The 15,005-nt window shown below is 38.1% G+C and overlaps 1 protein-coding gene across 2 annotated transcripts in view; it reads right to left on the minus strand.

The window, feature by feature from the left end:
• Dnaaf9 (dynein axonemal assembly factor 9) overlaps window positions 1-15,005 on the minus strand; it is a 152,795-nt gene that overhangs the window by 40,063 nt on the left and 97,727 nt on the right. For both annotated transcript variants that reach the window (XM_047542050.1, XM_047542048.1), the window contains exons 21-22: window positions 5,836-5,939; window positions 489-635 (exon numbers count right to left, since the gene is read on the minus strand). In XM_047542050.1, the coding sequence (XP_047398006.1) occupies window positions 489-635; window positions 5,836-5,939 (251 nt within the window). The remainder of the gene's footprint in view (window positions 1-488; window positions 636-5,835; window positions 5,940-15,005) is intronic.

The following is a 15,005-nucleotide window of genomic DNA, read 5'->3' on the forward strand; positions in this document are numbered from 1 at the left end:
CTAATTAGGATTTAAAGGGGCCAAAGAAGCCAGGTGTGGAGGTGCATGCCTGTAATCCCAGCAACTCAGGAGGCTGAGGCAGAAGGATTTCAAGTTTGAAGTCAGTCCAGCAAATTTAGTGAGGTCCTAATAAGTAATTTAGCAAGACCTTGTCTCAAAATATAAAAAAGGATGGGAATACAGCTCAGTGGTAACCACCCACCACACTCCACCCCACACTTCAATCCCCAGTAGCAAGAAAAGAGTGGAGGAGGGAGAAAAGTAGTTTTTTTTGTTTGTTTGTTTTGTTTTTTTACTTAAGGTCCAAAATCTTTTTGTTCAGTTTCTTTAGGCTTTTACTCTTCACTGGCAATAGGACCAGGCCAGAACCAATAGGGATTATAGAAGAAGGTGCACCTGTGCCAGCATTCTCACACCACACCGTTAGCCGAGACACTATCTTACCATCTAAATTTCTAAGAAAAAAAAAAAAAAATGACTGATGTTACCTCTGAGTAAAATGCTTGATATATCTTTGATTTGGGGAAAAGAGCAATCATCAGAAAGTTGCTTGATCCATGGAAATGAACTGGGAGGTGAGGAAGCAATGAGCTTCTGAAGCTGATGAAAAGGGCAGCTACAACACTGGTAGAGTCCTAAAGAGAAAAAGAGGAGAATTAGCAAGAATACTCATTTTCATGATGCCTGTCCTCAAGACTAAAATGAGAATACACAAGGACAATTTCAGTGCAATTATTTTCACACTGAGTGATTGGGGTTAACAGATGGGCTTTCCAATATAGTTACAGAAGATATGGGCAGCATAGGCATCTTCTTTGCAAAAATAAAAATGTCATCACAAAATTCCTTCTAAAATATTAATCCCTTATCAGATATATAATTTGCAAATACTTTCTCCCATTCTTTGGTTGTCTGTCTTTTTATTCACATGAGAGTGTTTTCTAATGTGGAAAAGTTTAATTTTGGATAAAGTTTAATTTATATATTTTTTCTTTTGCTATCTGTGCTTTCAATGCAGTATCTAAGAAATAACTGCCAAATGCAATGTCATGAAGTCTTTCCTCTATGTGTTTTTAAAAAAGAGTTTATTGTTCTGCTTTTACATTTAGATTTTTTTTTATTCATTTTGAATTACTTTTTTTATTATGGTCAAAGGTAGGGTCCAATTTGCATAGGATATCCAGTTTTCCCAGCACCATTTCTTGAAAGACTGTGCTACCCTCACTGAATGGTTTTGGTATTCTTATCAAAAATCATTTGATCATAAATGCAAGGGTTCTCTATTCTATTCTGCTGGTCTATACTCTGACTGTAAATGGAATTGCTTTTTAAATGTCAGTACTACAATGTTAGATAACTGTAACTTTGTTGTAAGTTTTGAAATCAGAAAGTTAGAGAGCTCCAACTTTGTTTTTCTTTTTCAAGACTGCCTTAGCTAACTGAGGTTCTTTTTAGAAACCACATGAATTTTAGGATGGGTTTTCCTATTTCTGCAAAAAATGCCGTTGGCATTTTGATAGGGACTGCATGGAATCTACAAATTGTTTGGGGGAGTACTGTCATTTTAATAATATTAAGTGTTCTGATCCATGAATGTGGATGTCTTTCTATTCATTTAGATTGTCTTTAATTTTTCAATCATGTTTCACAGTTTTTGGTAAACAAATATTTTACCTTCTCAGTGAAATTTATTCCTAAGTATTTTACTCTTCTTGATGCTACTGTAAATGGAATTGCTTTTAAAATATTCTTTTCAGATTGTTCATTATTAGGAAACAGAAATGCAACTAATTTTTGCATGTTGATTTTGTATACTGCAATTTCGGTGAAATATTAGTTTTAGAAGTTTTTATGGAATGATTGTTTTACAGATGTGAGGTCATGTCATCTACATAACAGTTATGTTACTTAATTTTTCCCAATTTAGATACCTTTTATTTCTTCTTTTTGTCTAATTGCTTTGGCTGGAACTTCCAACACTGTGTTAGAATAAAAAGTGGCAAAAGCTGGTTGACATCCTAGTCTTGTTCCTGATCTTAGGGGAAACGGTTTTACCATATCTGGCCCATATCCTCCTTGCTTGCTTGCTTACTTGGTTTTGGGGTGTTTGTTTTTTTTTTTATAATAACATTACAATTAAAGATAAATTAAAGATCATTTAATTTATCATCAAACAGTATGTTCATTAAATAAACTTTTGGAAAACTATAAAAATACAACAGAGAATAAAGGTTAAAAATTAATACAAAGTCTCATCCCTTAACCCAACTATAGCTAACATTTTGCATTTTTCCTTCTACTCTTTTTTTTCCCCTATGCATTCACTGACTTACCCTTTTTTTGGGGGGCACAGGGTGGGTACCAGGGGTTGAACTCAGAGGCACTTGACCACTGAGTCACATCTCCAGCCCTATTTTGTATTTTATTTAGAGACGGTCTCACTGATTTGCTTAGCACCTCACTTTTGGTGAGGGCTGGCTTTGAACTCACTATCCTGTCTCAGTCTCCCAAGCCACAGGGATTACAGGTGTGCACTACCACGCCCAGCCTGACTTACCCTTTTGATGTGGTAGAAAATTTATAGTCCTATATTATTTTTTTAATTTATTTATTTTTGATGCTACTGGGAATTGATCCCAGGGGCACTTTACTGCTAAGCTATATACCCATCCTTTTGTAAAATTTTCAGATAGAGTCTCCCTCAGTTGCTGAAACTGGCCTAGAATTTACAATCCTCCTGCCTCGGCGTCCCAAATTGCTGCAATTAGAGGGTTCTGTTACCATATCTGGTCCATATCCTGCTTGCTTGCTTGCTTACTTGGTTTTTGGGTGGTTTTTTTTGTTTGTTTGTTTTTTTGCAGTCCTGTGGATGGAATGCAGGGCCTCACACGTGCTAGACAAGTGCTCTACCACTAAGACACATTCCCAGGCCCCCATATCCTGTATTTAAAACTGAACTGACCTTTACCATCCACCAAACCATCTGTAAAAATTTATATACTATCTATAAACATTTCCAATGACTGCCCTCTATTCTCAACTCAGGCCACCCTCCCATGGTTGGCCATTCGCACTGCCTGCTCCATTTTTTTTTTTTTAGGTGCTGGGGATTGAACCCAGGGCCTTGTGCATGCGAGGCAAGCACTCTACCAACTGAGCTATTTCCCCAGCTCCATTTCTTATATATATATAAAAGAATTATATTTGACAAAGAAAATTTGTTTTCACATTTCTAAATTACATTCCATATACAGGTCCAATTTTAAAAACTCTAAAATAACTATAAGAAGGCTATGTATTAAGGCAAGTGCAATTTAGAATTTAGTTCTTGAATTATCAGAAAGACCTTAAAACAAACTTTGAATTATATGATTCTCATCACAAAGACCCTAAGCATAAAATTGCAGCTTTACATATTAATAAGATGAACTTCTGACTATGTCTAATTTCAAGACTTCCTTTTTTCATTTCGAGTAAACAAATGAACAAGAAATTTCCCTTCATCTTGGAAGATATGTTTTTCCTTGAGTTAAAAAGAGTACAAAACAAGTTTTTCAGGTAATCCATAAATTATATAGTAATTATTTATTTACTTATTGTACTGGGGAATAAACCAGGGGCACTTTCCCAGTAAGCTATATCCCCAGCTCCCCCCTTTTTTGTAATTTTTTTTTTAGTATACTTTATTTTTTAAATTTTTCCCAACTCCTTTTAAATTTATTTATTTATTTATTTATTTTTGAGACAGGGTCTCACTAAATTGCTCAGGCTGGCCTCAAGTTTATGATCCTCCTGTCTCAGCCCCCCAAGTTGCTGGGATTACAGGCATGCCCTACCACACCCAGCCTGTAGCAATTTATGACTAATGACTAAATGATCTTATTTTGTGATCTATCGATTTCCAACAACAATTCACCCCTATCATAGTTCCTTCTGAGACCACAGTGGGGAAAATTCTTACCTAGTATTACCTAGATGAGAGTAGAGTTAGTTAATAGGTTGGATTCTTCATTCTTCTAGTGGTTAAGAATCTACAATGAGACCTACCTGAGGTGATGATAAAGCAAACCACAACTTAAACCTTTACTTTTAAAAGATTTGTTTTATCTCAAGTTTGCTAACCTCTCAGAGCTGCTTCTTTCTGTCAAGTCTTGTTAATGCCTACCTCACAGGATTGTTTTAAGGACTTAACAAGATGACATCATGTACTGAAATACAGTATATAGTATAAAGTAACAACCAGTATTTTACAACAATTAGTACAGTAGCTAGAATTTACATATAAAATACATTAATCTTATTGTTCTTTTCACTTTATTATGTAGTAATACGGACAGAAGATTGTTTTTCTCAATGTAAGTTTAACTTTTACGTGAGCTATTTCTCAAAGTCCAACAGTCTGAGCTGTCAATGGACACAGTTAACTGTATTTAAAGAACACTTTGACGAATTAAATCGTTCTTCAAACTGAAAATCACTAAATGATCAAATTTGACAAACATCTTTCTTGAGAATTTCTTTCTTCTCTCTCTCTCTCTCTTTAGTACTAGGAATTTAACCCAAGGGTGCTTTACCAGCTATATCCCCAGTCCTATTTATTTTTTATTTTGAGGCAGGATCTTGCTAAGTTGTTGAGGTTGGCCTCAAACTTGCAATTCTCCTGCTTCAGTCTCTTGAGTTGCTGAGATTACAGAGTGCACCACCATGCCAGCTCTTCAGAATTTCTTACATCATTTCTAAGTTTATAAAGTCTTCCTGCCCCTAGAGATTTAATAAACATTCATTTTTATATTCTTTCTACTTATGACATTTTAAAATATTTAATTTTAATACATCAGCAGTTTTTTGATTTTTGGTAAGATGAGAATCTATCTCCCTCCCAACCAAATTAACTAACCCATCATCCCAGCACTGTTTCTTAAATAATTCATCCTTTTTTCCCTGATGTTGGAAGATTCTTTAACTTAATATCAAAGATTTTATCTAAGGGGGCCATCCATTCTGCCCAGTGTGGTCTCTCTGCATTTATGAACAGTCTTTAAGATAGCAAGTTCTATGTGGAAGAAAGACTTGCTCAAAAATTTGTTTTCTGATCATTTGACCAAAGCTCTCCAACTCATTTCTATCCTGGCTCCCAAAAGAACTGGCTTCGAAGCCAAGATCAGGCCTAGTGAAGGACCTGCCTCAATAGGAGACAAAATACTACACCCTGGCCAGTGTACACAGGTTGAGGGAAACTCAAAGCTACTTTCTACCCCCTAAGGAAAATAGTAAGTGTTGGTACAGATGCGTGAATTTAAAGGATGGTTCCGGGGACAGTATTTTAAGCCTGAGTGTCTGAGGCAGGTGGGGCTTAGCCCTCATGGGAAAAGACAGTCATTTCTCTCTCTCTGAACCACTTATAATTCTTTCCCATGGCTAAGGGGTGGAGCCCCATAAATGCCATAGGACAAAGATTCTTTCCAGTTCTAAAGTGGGTAGGCCTTTGTGTCCTCAGGCTGGAGGCCATTTGCTAGGGGCCACTGGAGGTCTTTTCAGCTTGCTTTCTAGGTCTTTTGGGGATGAGTGAATGGGTATGGGAGCTGGCCCCTCTGACCCCAAAGCCCTTACTAGCTAAGCCTTTAACAGAGCAATGAGGGTGACAAAGATCAAAAGAGTCATGACAGTGCACAGGACTGTTCTCAACCTCACCACCTGCCTGCCTCAATGGCCACGCTAATTTCTGACATCCTATCCCTTGAGAGAGGAGGAAGACAGGAAGTTTTATTTGTTTTTCGCCTCAGAAATGTAGGTATCTTTCTGATTGCCAAAGCCATGGACTTGTAAAACACCTACCCCATCATAGAAGGAAAGGGAATTCATGTGATCCTTGGAAATGATGATACTTCCATGATGACGGTGAGAAAACAGAAGGCCACTAGAGAAGAAATGCAAGTTTCCTGGAAGGAAAAGAGAGTTGGTCAGAGCTGTAGGGCTGGGTCCTGGGGGCCAGAATACAATGTCCTTCTAGGTACCAGGGCACACCAAAGTGTAACAAGAGACCAGTATCAGTAGTGTTTATGTTACATGGTTGGCATGGTGAGTGCTATGGTTTGGGGAAGCCAAAGTAACCTCAGAAAAATGAAGCCATTGCCACATGTCTTTGCATAAAAATTAGAAAAAACAGCAAGTATATAAACTATCAGCTGATGGGAAGGGGCAAAATTCACATTCCCTTACAGGTACCTTCCAAGAAAATACTCTAAAATTAGATTTCGGGTTTGTCTGCTTCATTACTAAGTTTTTAGATTCTCCTTTCTTTTGTCTTGGCAGACACTGGATCAACTCTAAAGAGATCACATTCCTTACTTATGGTTCAAGAAGAAACACCAGGATCTCAGCTGAAGGATCTGTTTGTGATGTGCCCAGCAAAAGAATATTTGAATTAGGCAATAAATGGGTTCTACAGACACTGGGTGCCTGCTACTCTGAAGATTCTCTCTCTCTCTCTTTCTCTCTCTCTCTCTCTCTCTCACACACACACACACACACACACACACACACACATACAAGATGGGTGACATGTAGACATTGAATGTGGGTTCCTCAGAACAAGGGTTCAGATCTAAGGAGGACTGTTGTTTCCTTGGTAGACAGTTACACAAAGCAGCTCAGTCTAGGTCCTAGGAAGCAGACCACAGAAAAGATGGAGAACTAAAATGATGAAAATTAAGGTTGGGTCTGGGCTTGCTCTGGAGCCTCAAAGGAAGCACCCAGAGTACCCATTAGACCCTTGGGTGAAGTTGCTCTATGGAGCTGGTTCAACTTGAATTTTGTCTGTTCCTATAAAAGCTATTCTTTGCAAGTGTTCACCTATAGAACAGAGATAAGGTAGTTCTTGGAGCTCAAGGCACAGGCTTGAAAATACTGTCACCAATATCTTATTGCCAAGGTAAAGGATTAAAGACAAAGAAGAGAAATTGATTCCTTAACTTGTAGTTCTAGAAAAGTAGCTTCAAAGTTCTGGAGGTTGCAATGACAAGAAGAGTAAAGATCAGAAGCCTGAGGGCTATCTTCTACCTTGTGGAATCTGGAAGCTGTAAGTTCTGAAAGCTTCCTGAGGAGGTGGGATTTCAAAAGGAAGGAAGGGGTTTAGTGAGTGTGTATTTAATGGAGAATGGAGAAAAATGGGGGAGACAGATGTAGTTTTTAGATGTACAGGAAGGAATGGAGCTCTGAACAGAACTAGATGTTTAGTCAGAGAGACATACCAACCATTTCATCTGGGGCAGTAGTAGCCAATGACCAGTCAGTGCAGTTTAAGGCATCCAGCTTTGAGTCCCGTACCACTCCCACCCTCCAACAAGTACAGCCTGGATTTCCCTGTGCACTCCCTTGCATGTGGCCTGGACTGAACCCAAATTCCTCACTGTTGCTTCAGGGTGAGTCTCTTCCAATCTTGATATTCTCATTCCCTTGAAGACATAATCCCTCTTTTTGCTGCCCACATCTACTGCCCTGATCATGCCACAATATTTCCAATAATTTCTCAAGGTACTCAAAGTCTTTCCTTCTAGAGCCAGTATTCCAATTCCTTCTGAGAGATCAGAGGAATGTCCAGGCCAATCCAACTTCAACTTCAACTCCAACTTCAACTTCAACTCCAACTTCAACTTCAACTCCAACTTCAATTTCAACTCCAACTTCAGCAGTGAAGACACACCTGGAACAGCTCATCTTTTGATACCTTCAACCCCAGAGCCTGCTCTCTGACTCCAGCATCTAATCCTTTCAGCTCTCACAACAACCCATCCTCTGATGTCACTGAACCCCCAGAGTCTTCAGTCCTTCCATTTCCCCCTAATTCAGAATTTCTGACATTCCTCTCATTCACATCAAGAGTAGATTCCCTGGAACAGGATGTACCTTTAATCTCCATTTTTTCAAGGGTAAGGGATGGGAACAGATTTTATTTAGTATTTCCTAAGCACCAAGCATGTCACAAACATTACTGTTTTCCTTCTCAGTCCTAAGAACCCCTGCAAAGGTATGCCCCTCCAGATTACATTTTGACGGTCAAGAATTCAGACCATCAATTTTAAGAGGTGGTATTATTATTATTATAGGACTGATGAAGAAACTCAGATTTAGAGAGATTTCCCCAAAAGTCACAGAATTTCTTGGTGGTAGAGTCAAAGGTATAGTATCACACTGGACCCCTCTAGTTCTCTTCCCTTTTTACCTTCATTTTCCTCTTCCCAGAGCCCACATGTGGGTAATCTAATGACATGCCTTCCCTGACTATCCAGCCTCAATAGGCCCACTGCCATTCAGCAACCCACCTACCATGATCTCCCAGCTCCTTCCAGGAACCACACTGAGACCACAGCCATCCATTATTTTCAATACTCTCCTAAAACTACAACATCATCAACTAATAGATGTCGCTATCCTTCCAGAAATAAAGAGAACTCCCCAGGTATTATGAGGTAGAAACTGCTCTTCTACCTACTGTCTGGTATTTGCATTCTTCCATGACCTGGGTTCCCTCTCCACCTTGTGTAAAGTGGAGCTGCTTAGAAACAAGTCAGTACCAGTGGACAAACCTCAAAATCCTTCTAAAGCTTCCAGGGGGCAGGGAGGGGAGAAGTCAATATTGGAAAAGTATTAATGCATTCTACCTCCTCACTGGGAAGACAGGAAAGGGGAAGATGAGGAAGTCTTCTTCTAGACTCTGAAACCCCAAAAAATGGAAAGGGGAAAGACAAACTGGCCAGTCAGTGTTGGAAAAGCACTCACTAGGGGGCAAAGTCCGGGAAGGGTCTCCATAAACAGGATCTAATTCTACTACTGTCCTGTGACTACAGCACTTTGTAAGCTTGTGACTCTTGTCATTACCCTCAGGGCTCACATGAGATGTATTAACTGACTCACAGAGTGGCCAAGTGCCAGTACCCTGGTCTCTCCTAATCTCCAGAAGGGATAACACTTCTGGTGTCTGCTCTGGACAACGATGATGATGATGATAATGATGATTCTACTTTTGGCATAGGGGGCTGAACCTAGAGGTACTTTACCAGAGGTTCATCCCTAGCCCTTTTTATTTTCTATTTTGAGGCAGGACCTCTAAGTTACTTAGGGCTTCACTAAGTTGCTGAGACTGGCCTCAAAATTTTGATCTTCCTGCCTCCACTTCAAAATTGCTGGGATTACAGGTGGGTGCCACCATGCTCACTGTCTGCTCTGAATTCTTGCCTGTCAGAATGTAGTCCAAAGGGACAGACCTTTGCAGGGGTTTCTCAGGACTGAGGCCAGACAACTCCTGAGGAGCTCTCCCTGGCTTCTGATCTCATCCTTAATGCCTCAGTGGATGAGCTCTGTCCTTCCTGTTCCATTCTGTACAGTGGAAAACTCAAGGTAAGAGGAAATTTCTCCTCAAAGCCCAAGGAGCAGCAGAGGACGACTACAGCATAGTTTGTCTTTGATTAACCTCTGCATTTCTGGAAGTACAACAGGAGAAAAAAGCCCTCAGGGCAAAACAAGATACCAAGTGTAAATGAAGAATTTGGTTTTTCCTCCTTCAATCAACTAGAAATACAAATAAGTCAACAGTGCTGAGTGGAGAGAAAACAGTTATCACTACTGGAGAATTGTGATAAAACAGCTGAATAATTTTCATTCTATGTCCATTAGAGTATGTGAAAGGTACACATGTCATTTAAAGAAAAAGACCAAAACCACCACCACTAAAACCAGCTGAATGTACACATAATACCTTACCTAAGCAATCATGCATTGCTACTACTTTGAAGTCCTTGCATATCCCCCCTCAGTGGCAGCCCTTCCCTTCTACCCACAGGAAATATATAGTTTCACTACACATTACCCTTTCTTTTTCTTTTCCTTTTTAACATCACACTTTCATGTATCCATAAACTATATACTATTTAGTCTTGTCTGTGTTTGCCTTCTTACAAATGGAATTCTAATTGTGTTCTTTTGTGACTTGCTAGCTTTCTCAACATTCTGTTCCCAAGAGTCATTCATGTTACAGATAACATGCAGCTGAATGATTCATTCATGCTCAACGCTATAGAGAACTTTCTTTTTTAAGTGTCCCTCAACAGTTTCATGTGGGCACAAGACAAACTAAAATGATGCAGAATGAAGGCAGCAGGCAGCATGACCACTGTGTGGGCCTGCCCATTATACAAAGGTCAAAGTCAGTTTGGTCCCCAGAATTCTCAGGATGTGCTCATTGCTCCATGTGTTAATGTGACCTAAACCCTTGCTCCTCATTGCTGAACAATCTGCCCAATGGAAAAAACACTGAAATCTAAATCATTACAAGGAGAATGAGGGAGCTATTTGAATGCCAACCATTCACTGAGCCTTGTAGGAAACAGCAGAATGTACATATATGGTCACTTGATTTTCAACAAAGGTACAAAGAAAAGAGGGTCTTTTTAACAAATGGTGCTGCAAAAACTGAATATTCGTAAAACAATAAACATGAATACACACCTTGCACTGGAAATTTTGTTCTTCCCACTAGCCTGAGTGGAAATCCTCATTATTTCTCAGGACAATGGGTATTCAGAAAGGATTCTACAACAGCAGTGGGGCAAAATTTGCCCTAAATTAAATGCTACTTTGCCTCCTGTCAAATAAAGTTTTAAAAAGGCAAGACCAAGATGATAGGATTAGAGGAAAAAAAGATATTAAAAGTTATTTTAACTGTAACCCCTATGTTTAAAAAACTGGAAGAAAGACTGAATCATAGTAATTTGAGGTATAGAAGATATAAAAACAAGGTCCAAACTGAATTTTGACTGCAAATTGGTGCAACCACTATGGAAAGCAGTATGGAGATTCCTCAGAAAACTTAAAATGGAACCACCATTTAACATAGTTATCCCACTCCTTGGTTTATACCCCAAAGACTTAAAATCAGCATGCTGTAGTGACACAGACACATCAATGTTTATAGCAGCTCAATTCACAATAGCTAACCTATGGGACCAACCTCGGTGCCTTACAACAGATGAATGGATAAAGAAAATATATATACAAAGGAATATTACTCAACCTTAAAGAAGAATGAATTATGGTATTTGCCAGTAAATGGATGGAACTGGAGGACATCATGCTAAGAGAAATAAGCCAATCCCAAAGAACCAAAGGTCAAATGTTTTCTCTGATATGAGGGTATTAATGCACAATGAGTTGGGGGGCAGGAGGTTAGGGAAGAACAGAGGTCCTTTGGATTAGACAGAGGGGAGTGAAGGGAGAGAAAGTGGTATGGGGGTAGGAAGAATGAATGAATCGGACATTATTACCCTATGTGCATATATGATTACATGACCTTTGTAACTCTACACATGTACAACCAGAAGAATGATAAAATTATACTCCTTTTATGTATGATATGTCAAAATGCATAACTAATTAGAACAAATAAAAAAATACAATGAGAAGCAAAATACACTGGAAGAATTAATGGCATTAGATAAGGCAAAAGAAAAGGTATTAGAATACAATTGGCCCTCCACGTCTTTGGATTCTGCATCTGTGGATTTAACCAATTTCAGGAGGAAAAGAGTTTTTTGTTGTTGTTTTTGTTAATGCTATTAGCTGGGCACTATGGCACACACTTATAATCCCAGTGATTTGGGAGTGAGGCAGGAGGATAATAAGTCTGAGGTCAGCCTCAGCAATTTAGTGAGGCCCTATCTCAAAATAAAACATAAAAAGGGTTCAGGATGGGGGCTGGGGCTATAGCTCAGTGGCAGAGTGCTTACCTAGCATGTGTGAGGTACTGAGTTCAATCCTCAGCACCACATAAAAATAAATAAATAAAAAAAGGCATGCTGTCCATGTACAACTACTAAAAAAAATTAAAATTAAAATTAAAAAAAGGGTTGGGGATGGAGCTCAGCAGTAAAGCACCACTGGATTCAATCCTCAGTGCCAAAAAAAAAAAAAAATTAAAAAATAAAAAGACTATGGTGCAGCTGAGGTGTACTATGCAGTCAGGCCTATGATGGTTGCATTTGTACTATAGATGTACAGAATTTATTGTCACCATTTCCTAAACAATATATTTTACAATGATTTATACTGTATTCACATGGTATTAGATATTTTAAGTAATTAGAAATGATTTAAAGTATACAGGAAGATTGTGTAGTTTTATGCAAATATTATGTAATTTTATATAAGAAACTTGAGCATATGCAGATTTTGATGTTTGGGGCTGGGGTGGTCTAGAACCAATTCTGTAATACAGAAGGATGATTATATACAAAAATAGTATGAAAAAAAGAAAATACTGAAAACAATTGTATTCAGGGAACTGTGGGACAACTTTGTCTAGCTCAATACACATGTAAATAGGGTGATAAAAACTACTTAAAGAAATAATGGAAGGAAAATTTCAAAATTTGAGGAAAAGTATAAATCCACTGATTCATGGAACGATGCAAATCCCTAATGGAAGTCAATGAAGAAATCCACAGCAAGACACATCAAAATCAAACTGCTATAGCTCAGAGGCAGAGCGCTTGCCTAGCATCTGTGAGGCACAGAGTTCAATCCTTAGCACCACATAAAAATAAACAAATAAAATAAAGACATGCTGTCCATCTATAACTACAAAAAATTTTAAAAAAGAAAAAGAAAAGAAAAAAGAAGGAACACCAGAGAGTATGCCCTCCTTTTTAACCTTTAGGTACAAAAGAAAAGTCATGTTTGCACATAATGAGCTGGTAATCATAAGCTAAAACAAGAATGAAACTTACATTGCTAGTACCTTCATCTTAGACTAACCAGTTTCCAGAATTGGAAGAAATAAATTGTATTTAAGCCACCCAGTCTACAATATTTTGTCATGGCAGTCTCAGCAGATTAAGACATCATATATAAGTATAGTACAGATCTAAATCAAGACAGAATAGTATTTTCTTGGGGACAATTTGAATAATGGAACAGAACACAAAGCCTATTAACAGAAGCACACACAAAGTGATTTAATTTATAACAGTTGCTAGCTTGTAGATCAGTGGTAAAAGAATGACTTTTCGGGCTGGGGATATAGATCAGTTGGTAGAGTGCTTGCCTTGCAAGCACAAGGCCCTGGGTTCAATCCCCAGCACCACACAAAAAAAAAAAAAAAAAAAAAAAAGAATGACTTTTCAATGACTGTTGCTTAGACAAGTGCTTATTTACTTTTAAAAAAGAAAAAAATTCCTATATCATATCATTTTCAAAGATTAAGTGGATTCTGAAAAAACTATCATAGGAGACTTCAATATGAAATATTTCTTAAACAGATCCAAAATATACAAATCACATAGGAAAAGAATGATTTTGACTACATTAAAATTAATAACTTTTTTTGGAGTGGAAGGAGGGAGTTGAGGGATGAACACAGGACCTCCTGCATGCTAGGCAAGGGCTCTACCACAGAGCTACATCACCAGTCCTTTGAGACAGGATCTTGCTAAGCTGCCCAGGCTGATCTTAAACTTGTGATGCTACTACCTCAGCCTCCCAAGTAGCTGGAATTACAGGACTGTGTCACCAGGTAAGGTTATACAGAACTTTGTTGTTATTTTGTGGTATAGAGAATTGAACCCAGGGTCTTGTGCATGCTGGGTAAGTGCGCTACATCCCCAACTCCCAGAACTTTGATTCTTAAAAACGACAACCACAAAAATACCAAAAATAAAATGAAAAGATATCATAAAGCAGAAGAAAACACTTGCAATATGTAAGATTGACAAAAGATTAGTATCCAAAATCTATAAATACTCCTAAAAATAAATAAGAAAAGAATGTAAAAGGAAAATGAGCAAAAGACAAAAAACAAACATGTTATAGAAGGGAACTATAATAGGCCAATAAACAAAATACGGTCAGCTTTCACTAATAACCAGAGAAATATAAATTAAAATCCTAATGATATGGCATTACACATTCATGAAATGGCAAACATCAGAAAAACAAGCATGCAAGAATGTGGAAAACAATTATACGCTTCTGGTAGAAGTATAACTTGGTATAATCACTCTGAGAAATAGTCTGATCTCATTGATAAAAGCTGTGTATGGGCTCATCCTAAAATCCCAAAATTCTACTCCTTCCCATTCTAATTCTGGAGAAAACTTCACTCATATGAATCAAGAGGTATGTACAAGAATGCTGAATAACAGTATTGTCTGCAATAGCAAAAAACTAAAAACAATCCAAATGTCCATCAAGAGTAAAAATAATAAGTAGCTTATCTTCACACAAAGGAATACTATAGAGCCATGAAAATGAATGAGTTATATGGCTACATACAACTGTGAAAGTTGTCAGAATCAAAACAGAGTCACTTACATCAATACAACCAAAAAATAAAAAACAGACTAAAGCTGGAAGGTTATGAAGGAAGAGTTTTTGTGCATGATTGCTTGACAGTAACTATCACAAAAGACTGCCAGAACCACAAGCTTGCACAGAGACCACTGCAATCCTACACAAAACATACTTCTACAAGAATATCTGCCCAGCAACTGTCTGTTCAACCTTGGACTGATGCCAATCTTGTTATTAATCACTGTGGCCAAAGACTTTAAAAATATTGATGTAATCCTCCCCATTTTTCTCTTTAAAAACTTCTCCTTGCCATAGTCACTCTTAATACACCTGTAGTTTACTATGGTATGTGCATTCCCATTACAAAGCTGTACTATTCCCAAATAAATATCATAAAAATCTGGATGAATCTTAGGAACACAATATTGAGCAAAAAAAGCAAGCCCCAGGAGAACACACATAGTATGATTCTATCTGGATCAAGTTCAAACACAGGGCTTTGGTTAGGGATACAGGAATATGTGGTAAAACTCCAAAGCAAGCTTTTGAGGATTAGGTACTGAGCAGCCTGCCTGGCCACTGTCAGCAGGGTGGGAAGAGAAGGGCACATGAAGGACATGAATGAATTGGAAACTGAATAGCAAGAAGTCTCATGATAGCAGAAG

This window comes from Sciurus carolinensis, chromosome 2, assembly GCF_902686445.1.
Source record: "Sciurus carolinensis chromosome 2, mSciCar1.2, whole genome shotgun sequence".
Lineage (NCBI taxonomy): Eukaryota > Metazoa > Chordata > Mammalia > Rodentia > Sciuridae > Sciurus > Sciurus carolinensis.